This window comes from Saccopteryx bilineata, chromosome 3 (assembly GCF_036850765.1).
Source record: "Saccopteryx bilineata isolate mSacBil1 chromosome 3, mSacBil1_pri_phased_curated, whole genome shotgun sequence".
Classification (NCBI taxonomy): Eukaryota; Metazoa; Chordata; class Mammalia; order Chiroptera; family Emballonuridae; genus Saccopteryx; species Saccopteryx bilineata.
In genome coordinates, this window is record NC_089492.1 from 245,285,416 (window position 1) to 245,299,003 (window position 13,588).

The 13,588-nt window shown below is 40.4% G+C and overlaps 1 protein-coding gene across 1 annotated transcript in view; it reads right to left on the reverse strand.

The window, feature by feature from the left end:
- Window positions 1-13,588, reverse strand: part of C8A (complement C8 alpha chain) — a 62,340-nt gene that overhangs the window by 24,465 nt on the left and 24,287 nt on the right. Inside the window, exons 6-7 of the mRNA XM_066269079.1 lie at window positions 10,851-11,051; window positions 8,603-8,843 (exon numbers count right to left, since the gene is read on the reverse strand). Of these exons, the coding sequence (XP_066125176.1) occupies window positions 8,603-8,843; window positions 10,851-11,051 (442 nt within the window). The remainder of the gene's footprint in view (window positions 1-8,602; window positions 8,844-10,850; window positions 11,052-13,588) is intronic.

Below are 13,588 nucleotides of genomic sequence, written 5' to 3' on the forward strand. Positions count from 1 at the left end.
GCACTGGGCCACATGCTCACAGAGATTAATTCATTTTATATTCACAACAATCGTGTGAAGTATGTATTGTCATGGTCTCATTTAGAAGAACAGGAAACTGAAGCAAGAGAGGTTAACTAGCTCTCCTAAGTGTCACGTGGCTGGTAAATGGTGGAGATGAGATTCGATCCAGGCTATCTGATTCAAACCTTTTTCAACAATTGATATTTATTGAATGCTTAATAGAGTCTGAGCATTGCCCTCCATGTTTTCTGCGGATAAGTTCACTTATTCCCAACAACCACTCTGCAAGGTAAATGTCATTAATGTCTCCAGCTTAACAGATGAGGAAATTGAGAATTAAAATAATTAAATAATGTGTCCATGATTATAGAGCTAGTGACAGAATCCATGTTTTAACCACTATTGCTATACTAATACCCTGCACTAAAGGGAAGAAATACCTGTTTCTTCATGCAAAATGTACTTGGCATTATTCTCAAATAAACTCTTGTTATCATCATATTTAGGTCTTAAAGAAACAAGGTCAGAGAAATTAAGTACTCTGGTCAAGGTCATGCACCTACTAAACGGTAGAACCAAGATTTCCACCCTACCCCACCCCCCAACTGCATCGGACTCTAAAGTCTGGATGCCTCACTATCACAGGATCCTGATGAAATGACTTCAGTACCATGCCCACACCTAAAACCATAATCTATAATAGTAACTACTGTTTACACAGTGGTTTACTTTCACAGTGTTTTTTATAAGTATCATCTTGGTTAAGTCTCATTATAGCCTTTTAAAGTAGCTTATTATCCATATATTAGTTCTGGGGAAAATGAGACCCAGAGATGTGGAGTATTAATTTTAAATGGCAGAGTCTACATGAAAAGTACAGATATCTCAGTAAAAGTTAGTTCTTCTCACAACCACATGGCTTGCAGGCACTTATGGGGTCCCCAGTGCAACTAATTTCCCTCACAAGAAAAGCATCGATAGAAGCCATTTTCTGAAAGGTCTTTGTGAAGCCCTTTTAATACAGCCAAAAACTACAGAATTGTGAACCTCTGAAGTCTCGAGGACTGTGAGTTTAGTTTCTATTTCATGCATGGTTTCCGTTACAGCATTCCTGATAGCAGCATCCTATCAGACTTTTAACTGATAGGAAACTCTATTTTATGTTGTATTTTGCGAGGCCAAGAGCACAGAAGCTTAAATAAATGTGTCAGGACCTATCTATGTTAGCAAAAATAGAGGGGTGGGTGGTGTTCAGACCACTACCATCTTTGTCCCAAAAATTTTTACAGAATACCCATATAGCCTCTGATCCTTTTCTCTGAGCAGGACACAGCATGGTGAGCAGTGGTCAGGGGAATGGACAGAAAGAGACAGAGAGTAGATACTGAGGAGGTGACTAACAAGATATATAGGGAAGAAGTAAAAAATTTTCCCAGGTTTTGAGTCCTGACAATGGCAGCTGAGATAAAAAGGAAGGTTGCCTGGACTATAATTCAGACTGCCTCATGTATTTTTCACTTACTAAAGACAGGACTTTTCAGCCTTGGGTCCTTCACCTGTAGAAGTAAAAACACCTGTCGTCTCGCACAAAATCATAGGAAGACTAAGAAGATGTCAAGTGGCCAACAGGTACATTAAAAGGGGCTTACCATTATAAATCATCAGGGAAACAGAAGTTAAAACCACAACGAGATACCACCTCACACCTGTTAGGATGTCTATTATCAAAGAGATAAGTGATCATTAATGTTGGCAAGGATGTAGAGAAAAAGGAACACTTGCGCCCCTGTTGCTGGAATCTAAACTGGTACAACCACTATGGACAATAGTATGGAGGCTCCTCAGGAAAGTGAACATAGCAATCCCCCTTCCGGGTGGATATCCAAAGGAAACAGACTCATTATCTCAGAAAGATGTCTGCACTCATGTTCATAGAATTATTCACAATAGCCAAGTATAGAAACCGCTGAAGTTGACAGATGGAGAAAGAAAATGCAGCGTAGGTATGTAATGGAATATTATTCAGCCTTAAAAAATAAAGAAATCTTGCCATTTGTAGCAACATGGATGAACCTGGAGGGCATCATGCTAAATGAAATAAGCCAAGGAAGGACAAATACTGCACGGTATCACTTACATATGGAACCTAAAAAAAAAAAAGTCAAATGTATGGAAACCAAGAGTAGAAGAGTGGTTGCCAGGAGCTGGGGGTTCAGAGAAATAAGGAGACATTGCAAAACAGTACAAACTTTCAGCCATAAGATGAGTGAGGTCTGAGGATCTAATGTACAGCACGCATAGTGAGTATAGTTAGTAACACTGGATTGTATAATTGAAGTTTCCTAAAGAATAGAACTTTAATGTTCTTACCAAAATTAACTAAGTAAATAAATACATTTAAATATATAAAATATATATATTTATATATATTTATATATATATATAAATTTATATATATTTAAATGTCATAAAAATTTAAAAGAAATAGAACCAAAAATCACCATATTTGTATGACACCATAAACCCCAAATAGCCAAAAAGCAATCCAGAGGGAAAAAAATGGAGCTGAAAATATCACATTACCTGACTTCAAATTATACTACAGAGGCACAATAATTAAAACAGCATGTTATTGGCATAAAAACAGACATACAAACCAATAGGTCAGAATTGAGAGCCCAGAAATATAAGAAAACCACATAGATACTGACAAATAATCTTTGACAAAGGAGCTGTAAAAACACACAATGGAGGGAAAAAAGCCTCTTCAATAAATGGTGCTGGGAAAATTGGAAAACCACAAAAAAAAAAAAATGAAATTTGACTATACCTTGTCCCCATGCACAAAAATTAATGCAAAACGAATCAAAGACCTAAACATAAGATCTGAAACAATAAACTACATAAAAGAAAACATAGATACTAAACTTATGGACCTTGGCCATGGAGAACATTTTTATAAATTTGACCCCAAAGACGAGGAAAGTCAAGGCAAAAATAAATGACTGGGACTATATCTAACTTAAAAGCTTTTGCACAGCAAAAGAAACCAACAACAAAACAAAAAGGAAGCCAACCAAATGGGAGATGATATTCACAAACAACAACTCTGATAAGGGGTTAATATTCAAAATATATAAAGAACTTGCACAGCTCAACAACAGACAAGCAAACAATCCAATTAAAAAATGGGGATAGGACCTGAACAGACACTTCTCCCAAGAAGACATACAAATAGTAAATAAATATATAAAAAGCTGCTCATCACCTGACCAGGTGGTGGTGCAGTGGATAGAGCCTCAGACTGGGACGCTGAGGATCCAGGTTCTAGACCCCAAGGTTGACAGCTTGAGTACGGGCTCATCTGGTTTGAGCAAGGCTCACCAGCTTGAGCCCAAGGTCGCTGGCTCAAGCAAGGGATCACTCGGTCTGCTGTAGCCCCCGGTCAAGGCACATATGAGAAATCAATCAATAAATAACTAAAGAGCCACAATGAAGAATTGATGTTTCTCATCTCTCTTCCTTCCTGTCTGTCTATCCATATCTGTTCCTCTCTCTGACTCTCTCTGTCTCTGCCACAAAAAAAAAAAAGCTGCTCATCTTTGCTAGCTATTAGAGAAATGCAAATCAAAACCACAATGAGATATCATCTTACACCTGTTAGGTTGACTGTTATCAACAAGACAGGTAATAACAAGTGTTAGAGAGACTATGGTGAAAAAGGAATTCACTGCTGGAGGGAATGTAAACTAGTACAACCATTATGTAAAGGAGATGAACATATGGCAATGAACAAAAGAAATGAGGTCTCTGCTCTCATGGGACATGCATTCTAGAAAGAGGAGAGTGACAATAAACAAATAAGTACACGAACTTGTTAACTCTTGAATAAACGGTGATTTTCTGATAATTAAAATAGAGTGCTATAGCCAAGAAGGACTTGACTACATGGTCAGGAAAGGCCTCTCTGAAGAGGTGCTTTTGATTTGATATCTAAGTAACGGGAATACAGCTAGTCGAACAGCGGAGGGAAAAGGTAGCTTGGACAGAGAAGATAGCTAATACTGAGCCTGAAGGCTAAAATAAGCTTAGGATGTTAGAATGTTAAAGGAACAGGACAGAAACAATGAGAAAGGAAGAAAAGAAGGAAGGAAGGTGGGAAGGAAGGAAAGACAAGAGGAAGGAAGGAGAGAGGGAAGGAAGGATGGTAAAAGAAGAATGGGGGAGGGAAAGAAGGAAGGAAAGGGAAGCCATCATACTCTCAGAGTGTCCAGGTGGGATATGAGGCCAGGCTGGACTAGTTTCAGGGGTCCCCAAACTTTTTACACAGGGGGCCAGTTCACTGTCCCTCAGATCGTTGGAGGGCTGCCAGACACAGTACTCCAGTACACTGACCACCAATGAAAGAGGTGCCCCTTCCGGAAGTGTGGTGGGGCCGGATAAATGGCTTCAGGGGACCGTATGCGGGCCGTAGTTTGGGGACGCCTGATATAGAGATGGGAGGACAGATGCCACATATACTTTAGAAATAAAGTTGACAGATATCACTGACGAGGAACAGGAAGCAAAGGAGGAACCAAGGTGACATCTGGATTTGGGGCCGTTCATTTGGTTTCCTGTACTAGATCATGAGCTTTGCGAGGACAAAAACATATTGATTTTGTTCACCTGGCACATAATACAAATTTAATAACCATGGTTGAAAGAATGAATGTATTAAGAAACAAAACTATAGGACAAGGGGCAGAGGGTTGTCAGGGCAGGTTTCATAGAGGTGGAGATGCCCATACAACGGGCAAGGACGAGTTGAATCTGTCAGGATGAGTTGGCAAGACCGGGAAGAGCACTGGATGCTGACAGCACAGCATGTGCCAAGGGGGGCAGGAAACACACCTGACCAGAGCAATGTCACTCAAATACTTGACCTGCCCAGGGTAAATTATCAGCTCTGTGACGGGGCCAGACTCTAGAGAAGCCAGAGTAGTGAATACATTATTCTCTTTGTCATACCTTGATACAGAAACAACTGGTAAGATCAGTGGTGGGATTCAAATAATTTATCAACCGGTTCTCTAATGACTGTTTTAAGTATAAAAAAATGATATAGCAAAAGGTAGTTTATTATTTCATGCATTAAATACTTAAATAATAATAAAAGAGGTACACAAAACTAGATTATGTTATAAGAAAGAGTTTTAAAATGTCAATAAAAAATATTAAATAATACCTGACAAAAAAAACCCCAATAAAACATGAAGTAAGGAATGTAAATTTGTAATTTCTGCATTGGGCGGCTGCCCAGTCACCCACCTTAGAGAGAACGCTGATTACAAGTGCTATTTTAACAACTGGTTCACCGAACTCAATCAAAAACTAGGTATTGGTTCTGCCGAACTGGTGCGAACCAGCCAAATCCCACCCCTGAGTAAGATCTCCAAAGAAGCAAGGCAAAAGGGGGAAAAATCAGAATCCAGAAATTTGGCCCAAAGTCAGCCCGAGTCCTGCTGAAGTGTCAGCCACAGCCCTGGAGGAAAGTCCGGGTCCCACTGAAATTTAACATCATCTCTCCAACATCCAAGACTTCACTTGATTTTTGATGCATGGTTTCATACTGTTTTGGGGGGAGAAGCATTTTATCTAAAGAACATGCTAGAGCAAACAGCTTTGTGCGTCTCCTGGGACAAACCTGAGGAGCATCTGATGCAAACCAAGGACAAAATATGCCCCGAGAGCAAACCAGCCAGTGTGTTCACTTAAATCTTTCCACACTAAGCCCAGCTCTTTGAGGGCATGAATGTATATACCACATGGGGAGTTTATTAGAAATAAGCACTTAATAGAATATAAATATTCCTAGTTATATAGATTAAAGATACACAGAGAGAATGACAGTGACACAAAGGAAAGACAGAGAAACAGGTTGACAGAGATAGAGGAAGGCACTGAGAAAGAAAGGGAGTGAGAGAGAGAGAGAGGGGCGATGAGGAAGAGACAAAGAGAAACCAGACAAACATCAAACATGGTGAACAGGTATGCGTGATTCCATTTGTCAAAGAAAAAGAAGGTAGATGTTTTTGTTCTTTGTAGGTTAATATGTAAATGACATTCTGATTTATTAGTGGTCTCCAGCAGATGAGGTGATGATTAGCACATTTCCATATTTATAGAAAAGCAACACTAACTTTCCAGATTTATAGAAAATCAGCTCTTCACAAATAGCAAATTGTGCTATTACCGACATATGGTTTTCTATAAACAGAGCTGAGGTAATTATCCCTGGGACAATTTGTTGGTGGGCTCCTTTTGAATATTAATCACATCGGAAGCCCATTTCTGCCTCACAGATTTTAAAGAGGAGGGGCTATGAGATACCCCAGGCAATTAATTAGTAATCCAACACCAAAGATGGGAGCCTATATGAAAGGCTTTACCGTGACCACATGGTGGAAAGACCATGGGTTCCGGGCTCTGATGCCAGATTTATGCAGCTCTGGGCAAAGTAATTAACCTCCCTGAAGCATCAGTATTTCTGGGTTAAAACTGTTGTAACATCAACCTCCATGTGTTGTCAAGAAAATTAAATGAGAATATACACAAAAGCAACTAGAACCCGGTAGGTACTCAACAAATGTCAGCTCTTTTTCCTTCCTCATGTTTTTGAATGATTCTCAAAAGACTCACTTGAATTAAGTTTTTTAAACTCTTTTTTTTACACTGACTCATACTAAATTATTTATTTTGTATCATGACTCTGCACACATATCCATGTCTATATTTAACTGGAAAAAGTTTCTTGAGGCAATAACTTACCTTCACTGCCTACAACACCCTGTGATATTTTCTATTCTATCCTTGTTCAAAATGTTGTTTGTGATCCATGCATTGATTTCAAGAACTATCTATTATGGGGTTGTACCCAAGTAGTTAGAAGACTACTATGCTACAAGAGGGTAGGAACCATATTTAGATTTGCTCACCATTGTATCCTTAGCACAAACACATAAGAGATACTCAATAAACATGTGAATTATGAAAGGATGAATATATGGATGTATGGCTGAACTAATGAATGAGCTTAGCCAGGAATCTAAACGAATGTCCCTTTCAAACTCTGTCTTGTTTTTGTTTTTGCACACTTACTACATACTAAGTCCTGTGCTGAGTGCTAAAGAGACAGAAAATCATCAGACATGATACTTGGTTGGTTTTAAAGATCTTGCAATCTAGATAAAGAAAAAGTATTAACATTGGAAACATTGTATATATCATATATTTTAAAGACCAAACTGTGTGAAATTTATAAGAATGTGTTGAAGAAAAGAAGTGGCCAGTCTGGGATGGTGCAGTCAGGACAAATTCTTGAAACTGGGAATTTGACCTTGAAAGCATGGATAGATCTCTCACCCTTCTACTCATTCATTAATTAGATCTATGGTCTCAAACTAGTAAGCATCAGAATGCCCTGAAGGGCTAGTCATAACAGAGTTCTGAGCCCATTCCCAGAGTTTCTAATTTAGTAGGCTTGGTATGGGAGCCTGAGAATTTGCATTTCTAACAGGTTCCCTGGTGATGCTAATGCTGCCAGCTGGAGTCCACACTTTGAGAACCGCTGTTCTAGCAGTTTGTAGGGAGACCATGCTGATGTCATGCCAGGAAGTTTAGACTTTATTCTTAGCCATTCAGGATATTAGGCAAGAAAGTGATATCATTAGATCTGTGAAGTAGAAAGATTCTTCTGATAGTAACAGCTGAGAATGGATTGGAAGGGCTGATCCCCTAAAAACCACTTGGAGCCTCTGCAGTAATGAGTGAAAGATGAGACCCCAGCCCACCAGTGTAGGAGTAAATGTGGAGAACCACAGATGGACCAGAGCTGTCCGGGCAGAGAACTGAGGGTCTCAGAGATCGACAGGGGTGAAAGAGGAGGAGGAATCTGGGATGCCTCCAGTTTTCTGGTGTCACTGATGACTGACATTGACCAAGAATCTACATTTAAAATAAATTTTAATGTTTTGAATAACAAAATCCCAGATTATTACTAAAGAGCTAGCCATGGTGAAATAGAAAACACATACTTTTAGGGAGCCAGACAAGTTAAAGTCATGCTTGTAGTGCATAATTAGCAAGTCATTTCACCCACTAGACCAGCGGTCCCCAACCCCCGGGCCGCGGACCGGTACTGGTCTGTGGGCCATTTGGTACCAGTCCTCAGAGAAAGAATAAATAACTTACATTATTTCCGTTTTATTTATATTTAAGTCTGAACAATGTTTTATTTTTTAAAAATGACCAGATTTCCTCTGTTACATCCTTCTAAGACTCACTCTTGACGCTTGTCTCAGTCACGTGATACATTTATCTATCCCACCCTAAAGGCCAGTCCGTGAGAATATTTTCTGACATTAAACCGGTCCATGGCCCAAAAAAGGTTGAGGACCACTGCTCTAGACCTTAGTCCCCTGTAAATAATACCAATAACTTATAAGGTTGTCATGAGGACTAAATGAGATCATGCTGGGCTCATAGTAAGTGCTCAGGAAACTGCAAACCATGTTCTGGTATCAGCACTGACCACTGTGTACATAAAGCTTCTACTCACCTATTGATTCCATTTTCTCTTTGTTGAGCACCAGAAAATACTCATAAATGCCACCCATTGATCCAGACGTTATGTAATGGGTGCCATAGTCATTGATGAACTTGGCATACATGCCGTAATTGTACTGTTCCGGAAGCTCCATTAGTGACTGCAGCATGCCTTCATCAAGCATAATATTGTCTCTCCTCATCTTAAAATGAGCTGTCTGCACCTTTGTGAAAATTCTCATGAAGCTGTATTTCTGCCAACAGCCACAACCGCCATAGAATGAGGGAAAAGAACAAAGACAGTATGCATTTTAAATGTATGATATGATGCAAAAGGTCATCATTCAGTACCTGTGGGAAATACATATGTATTTACTGATAAATACATAAACATAAATACCTATAATGGATTATTAGTATATTTTACAAGCACATATTAGACACCAGGGTGTTCCTGACTTCTTTTCCCATGACTGACTTCATCTCTCTTCACTGCCACTGTGCAGGTCAAGTTCTCATCAATGCTCACCTGGATTACTTACTATGCTGTGCTTCTCTGTGCTCCTCACCTCTACTGTATCCCCAGTCCATTGTCATCTCCACATTTCTCCCTGCTCTAATTAAAGTGTTGCATTATGCAACCTCCTACACAAGTATTAGGTATCTGATACAAATTATGCTTAGAAATATTTTCAGCCCTGGCTGGTTTGCTCAGTGGTAGAGTGTCAGCCTGGCTTGTGGATGTCCTGGGTTCAATTCCCAGTCAGGACACACAGGAGAAGCGCCCACCTGCTTTTCTCTTTCCCCCTCTCGTTTCTCTTTCTCTCTCTTCTCCTCCTGCAGCCATGACTCTACTGGGGCAAGTTGGTCCTGGGCACTGAGGATGGTTCCATGGCCTCAAGTTTAGGTGCTAAGAAGAACTCAGTTGCTGAGTTGCAGTACCCCAGATAGGTAGAGCATTGCCCGCTAATGGGCTTGCCTAGTGGACCCTGGTAGGGCACATGCAGGAGCCTCTCTCTCTCTGCCTCCCCTCCTCTCACTGAATTAAAAAAGAAAATAGAAAAAGAAAATCTTTTCAATGACATGGCAAATTGCCAAGATTATTTAGTTATTTAATTTACTGAACGAATATCTAATAGTACCTATATGCACTTGCACTATGCTAGGTGCAATGGATATAATCTTGACTGAGATAAGTCCCTGCCCTCATGCAGTTGATGTTGTAGTTAGTGATTGTTAGACTATTCAGTATAAAAGCAGGACCCTGGTATATAATCATTATCATCATCATCAGAAGAAGAAAGCCAGGACCAGGATAATGTTTTAAAAGGAAGAGGGTCATAATGTAAACCTTGATCCAAAGTGACAGTCAAAGAGGTCACCTGCTTTTAGAAAAGTCCACATTAATATGTGATATCCAGATAATAGAACAATACTTTCCCCCTCAGATCAATAGCTAATTTGTGGCATAGCTCCTGAATCTGATTCATATTTGGTAAGATAACTTTTGTAACTGTATTTTCATCATTCTAAATAATTTCTTGAGGCCCCTACTATATCCCCAGTTCAATAAATATTTCTCTGGCTCTTAATTACCTCTTCCTCATCATCACTCCCTACTTTGCCTTCCTACCCCTGTGCTTCCGCTGCCGAAAGTACTTTCAATCCCAAATCTGTGAGGCATAGTCTCATCTCCCGGCCTTTGTGCTGCTGTTCCCCAAGCCTAATCACCCTTTCTGCCTCCCTTCCTCTGGAGCCCTTGAACTAGTTTTTAGGTCTCAGTTTAGGTAGATACTTTTCCCTCGGGTAAGCACTGCCTGATTCCTCAGGACAATAGATAGCAGGTAGTGAAAGTTTGATGAATAAATGAAAAACCGATTCAGCATGCCAACCCCTCTGATCTATTTGGAAAAGTAAGGTTTGCTTTAGAATTCTTCCAAGTCTAGTTAAGAGGGTCTGGCTGTTTCTCTTTAAGACATTACCATTCTAAGTATTTCCCTCTATGCTCCAGGTAACCATGTAAAAGGATGGGGTGAAGTGAGAAGGGGTCTAGTCTCATGGCTGGATTGTATTCCCTTTGTGATGATTCTGTGTACAAAAGTGTAATAAGGAAAACAAACGTGATTACCACTGATCAGACACTTCCAATTACACAAGCAAATGAAGGTTCAATTACCACTGTACTTTTTAATGCAATTAAGGTGAGGGTGTTCAATATAGATTATGGAACACTGTGTGACAGAGGCATTATGTTTTAATACCTTCTCGTTATACTTGCTTAACTCATTCAAGATCGAAGAGGCATGTGACCCGGATACACCCACATTCACTGTTACAGGGCTGCCAGCAGGACCTGCGCCAACGGTCAACCCACCTGACAGAGATAGGTCATTTCTTAGTTTTGAAAAAAGTTCATTGGTATCATCATAGGACTCTGAGGAGAAACTAGAGTCTGCCAGGGCCTGAAAAGAAAAAAAATAGATGTTTGCTTTGTGCACATACAGTTTTTTCTATTTATACTTAATATTTATTCATTTATTCATTTATTTATTTATTTAGAGAGATATGTGGGGTAGAGGGAGATGAGTAGCATCAACTTGTAGTTGCTTCACTTTAGTTATTCATTTATTTCTTCTCAGACGTGCCTTGACTAGGGCAGGCGGCTCAAGCCGAGCCAGTGACTCCTTGCTCACACCAGTGACCTTGGGCTCAAGCCAGCCTCTTGGAACCATGTCAGTGATCCCACACTCAAGCCAGTGACCTTGAGGTTTTGAACTGGGGCCTTGGTATCCCAGGCTGACGCTCAATCCACTGCACCACCACCGGTCAGGCAAAATCTGTACATTTTTTTAAAATCTTTGATTTGTAAAATATCTACAAAGTTTCAGGTTATTATAAATAAGTCTTTTAAAAAGGATAAACCAGGCATCAGACTGATACTAAGATACCAAAAATACAGCAGTATAGAGTTACTGTTTAGTGGTACTGCTAAAATGTTTATTTAAATACACACACGGATGATTCTGGTAAAATGCTATATCTGTCTAGTTCTAAGCACTGATTTCCTTTTTGCTGGGTTATCCTTCCTGTACAGAAGGTCACTGCATGGTTTTGCAATGTATTCAATAGAGATACAGAAAGCCACTTTTGGGCGTGAACCAGGGAGGAAGGGGGCAAAGAAGGCCATGCACATGATGATAATTCTAGGCAGAGGGATGCTTTAGTGCTGCCCACAAATGTTCAGTTATCTCATTCCAGGCACACAGTAGGAGTGCACTTCTCTGCCACCTTGAACTGAGACATGGTCTTATGCCTTGCTTGAGCCATGGAAGCGAGGCTTTAGAGCACATGCATGGTTCACTGAGCTATCACAAGAGCATCTGGTGAGATAGGATCTCTATTAGTTTGGGTCCTGAGTGTCTGTGACCACCTTCGGATGGACAAGTAGTGTAAGTAAGGCATTGTTGCTTCAAAGCACTGAGATTTCAGAATCCTCTGCTGCCAGAGCACAGCCTAGACTGTCTTGCCGGATATGTAGACTAACGTCTACACCAGGGAGAGTCAACCTTTTTATACCTACCGCCCACTTTTGTATCTCTGTTAGTAGTAAAATTTTCTAACCGCCCACTGGTTCCACAGTAGTGATGATTTATAAAGTACAGAAGTAACTTTACTTTATAAAATTTATAAAGCAGAGTTACAGCAAGTTAAAGCATATAATAATAATTATTTACTAAGTACTTTATGTCAGATTTTCACTAAGTTTGGCAGAATAAATCTTTATAAAACAACTTACTATAGTTAAATCTATCTTTTTATTTATACTTTGGTTGCTCCGCTACCGCCCACCATGAAAGCTGGAACACCCACTAGGGGGTGGTAGGGACCGGGTTGACTGCCACTGGTCTAGACCGTCCTCCAGGTTAGGAGACTCCCATTGCCCATGTCTTCCAGTTTGGCTTATCTTAGGCCTGATGGCAGAGGTGGAAGTGGGTAGGAGAAGCCAACTCCTTAAACACAGACCTAATATGCCTGGATTTATCTTGTGTCAATATTTTTCTCTTGAGGAACTTGGAGGAGGGGGGAATACGACTTGATAATTGTTTAGAGTCCTAGGATTCTACTATCTCTCTCTATAGAATGTGTGTGTGTGTGTGTGTGTAATGTGTGTGTAATGTGTTTGACTATATAGATATAATGAATACAAAATTCATTCTCCCTTCTAAATGACATGTTCAGGCTTAGTTCAGATGGATCTGGGTTTGAATCTTTTCTCTGCCTCCTAGCCTCCTACTGCAGTACAGCTTTGAGCTGGACACTTTATCCTTCTAACTCTCTGGGTTTTTAGCATCTACAATGGGAAAATGATGACATCGACCCCATCATGCTGTTCTGGAAGAATGTGTGCAGATGTAGAAGGATTGCCACATAGTAAGCATGCAGGGCAGTTCGCTGTGTGGACGTCTCCCCCAGAGGGTGAGTGCTGAAGAAGTGAGAGGTCAGGAGCAGGCTCTGGAGCTGGTCAGGAGCCATGTGCTGCCCTGAGTGGTCAGGAGACCAAGGACTTTTAGAGATGGAGAGAATCCTGGATCAGCAGCAGTTTGCAAACACTGTTGAACAGCAGAGCCCTTTCTTTAAACAAAATCATATGCAGAATACCCACTTTGATTGTCAGGTGTTGGAACGCTAAGCCAACTCTAAATGTTTTGGTTAACTTTCTCTTTTAAGAAAATTGAAACTGTGTTTTACCTGTTTAACATGATCTTTACCTAAATATGATTAGACCATCCATGCAGAATACCCAGATATGAAGGAGACCAGTGGGGAGCCACTCTTGGGAAGGTCGGGGCATAGGTCTCAGAACCCTATCCAGCCACCTCTTGTCCTGCCCTCAACTTTACAGCTTAGGAAACTGGGCCCAAGCAGCGGCAATGAGCTGCTCAAGGTCCTATATACATTTGTTCATCGGTGTCTGTGGGGGATGGTTCCGAATACCCCA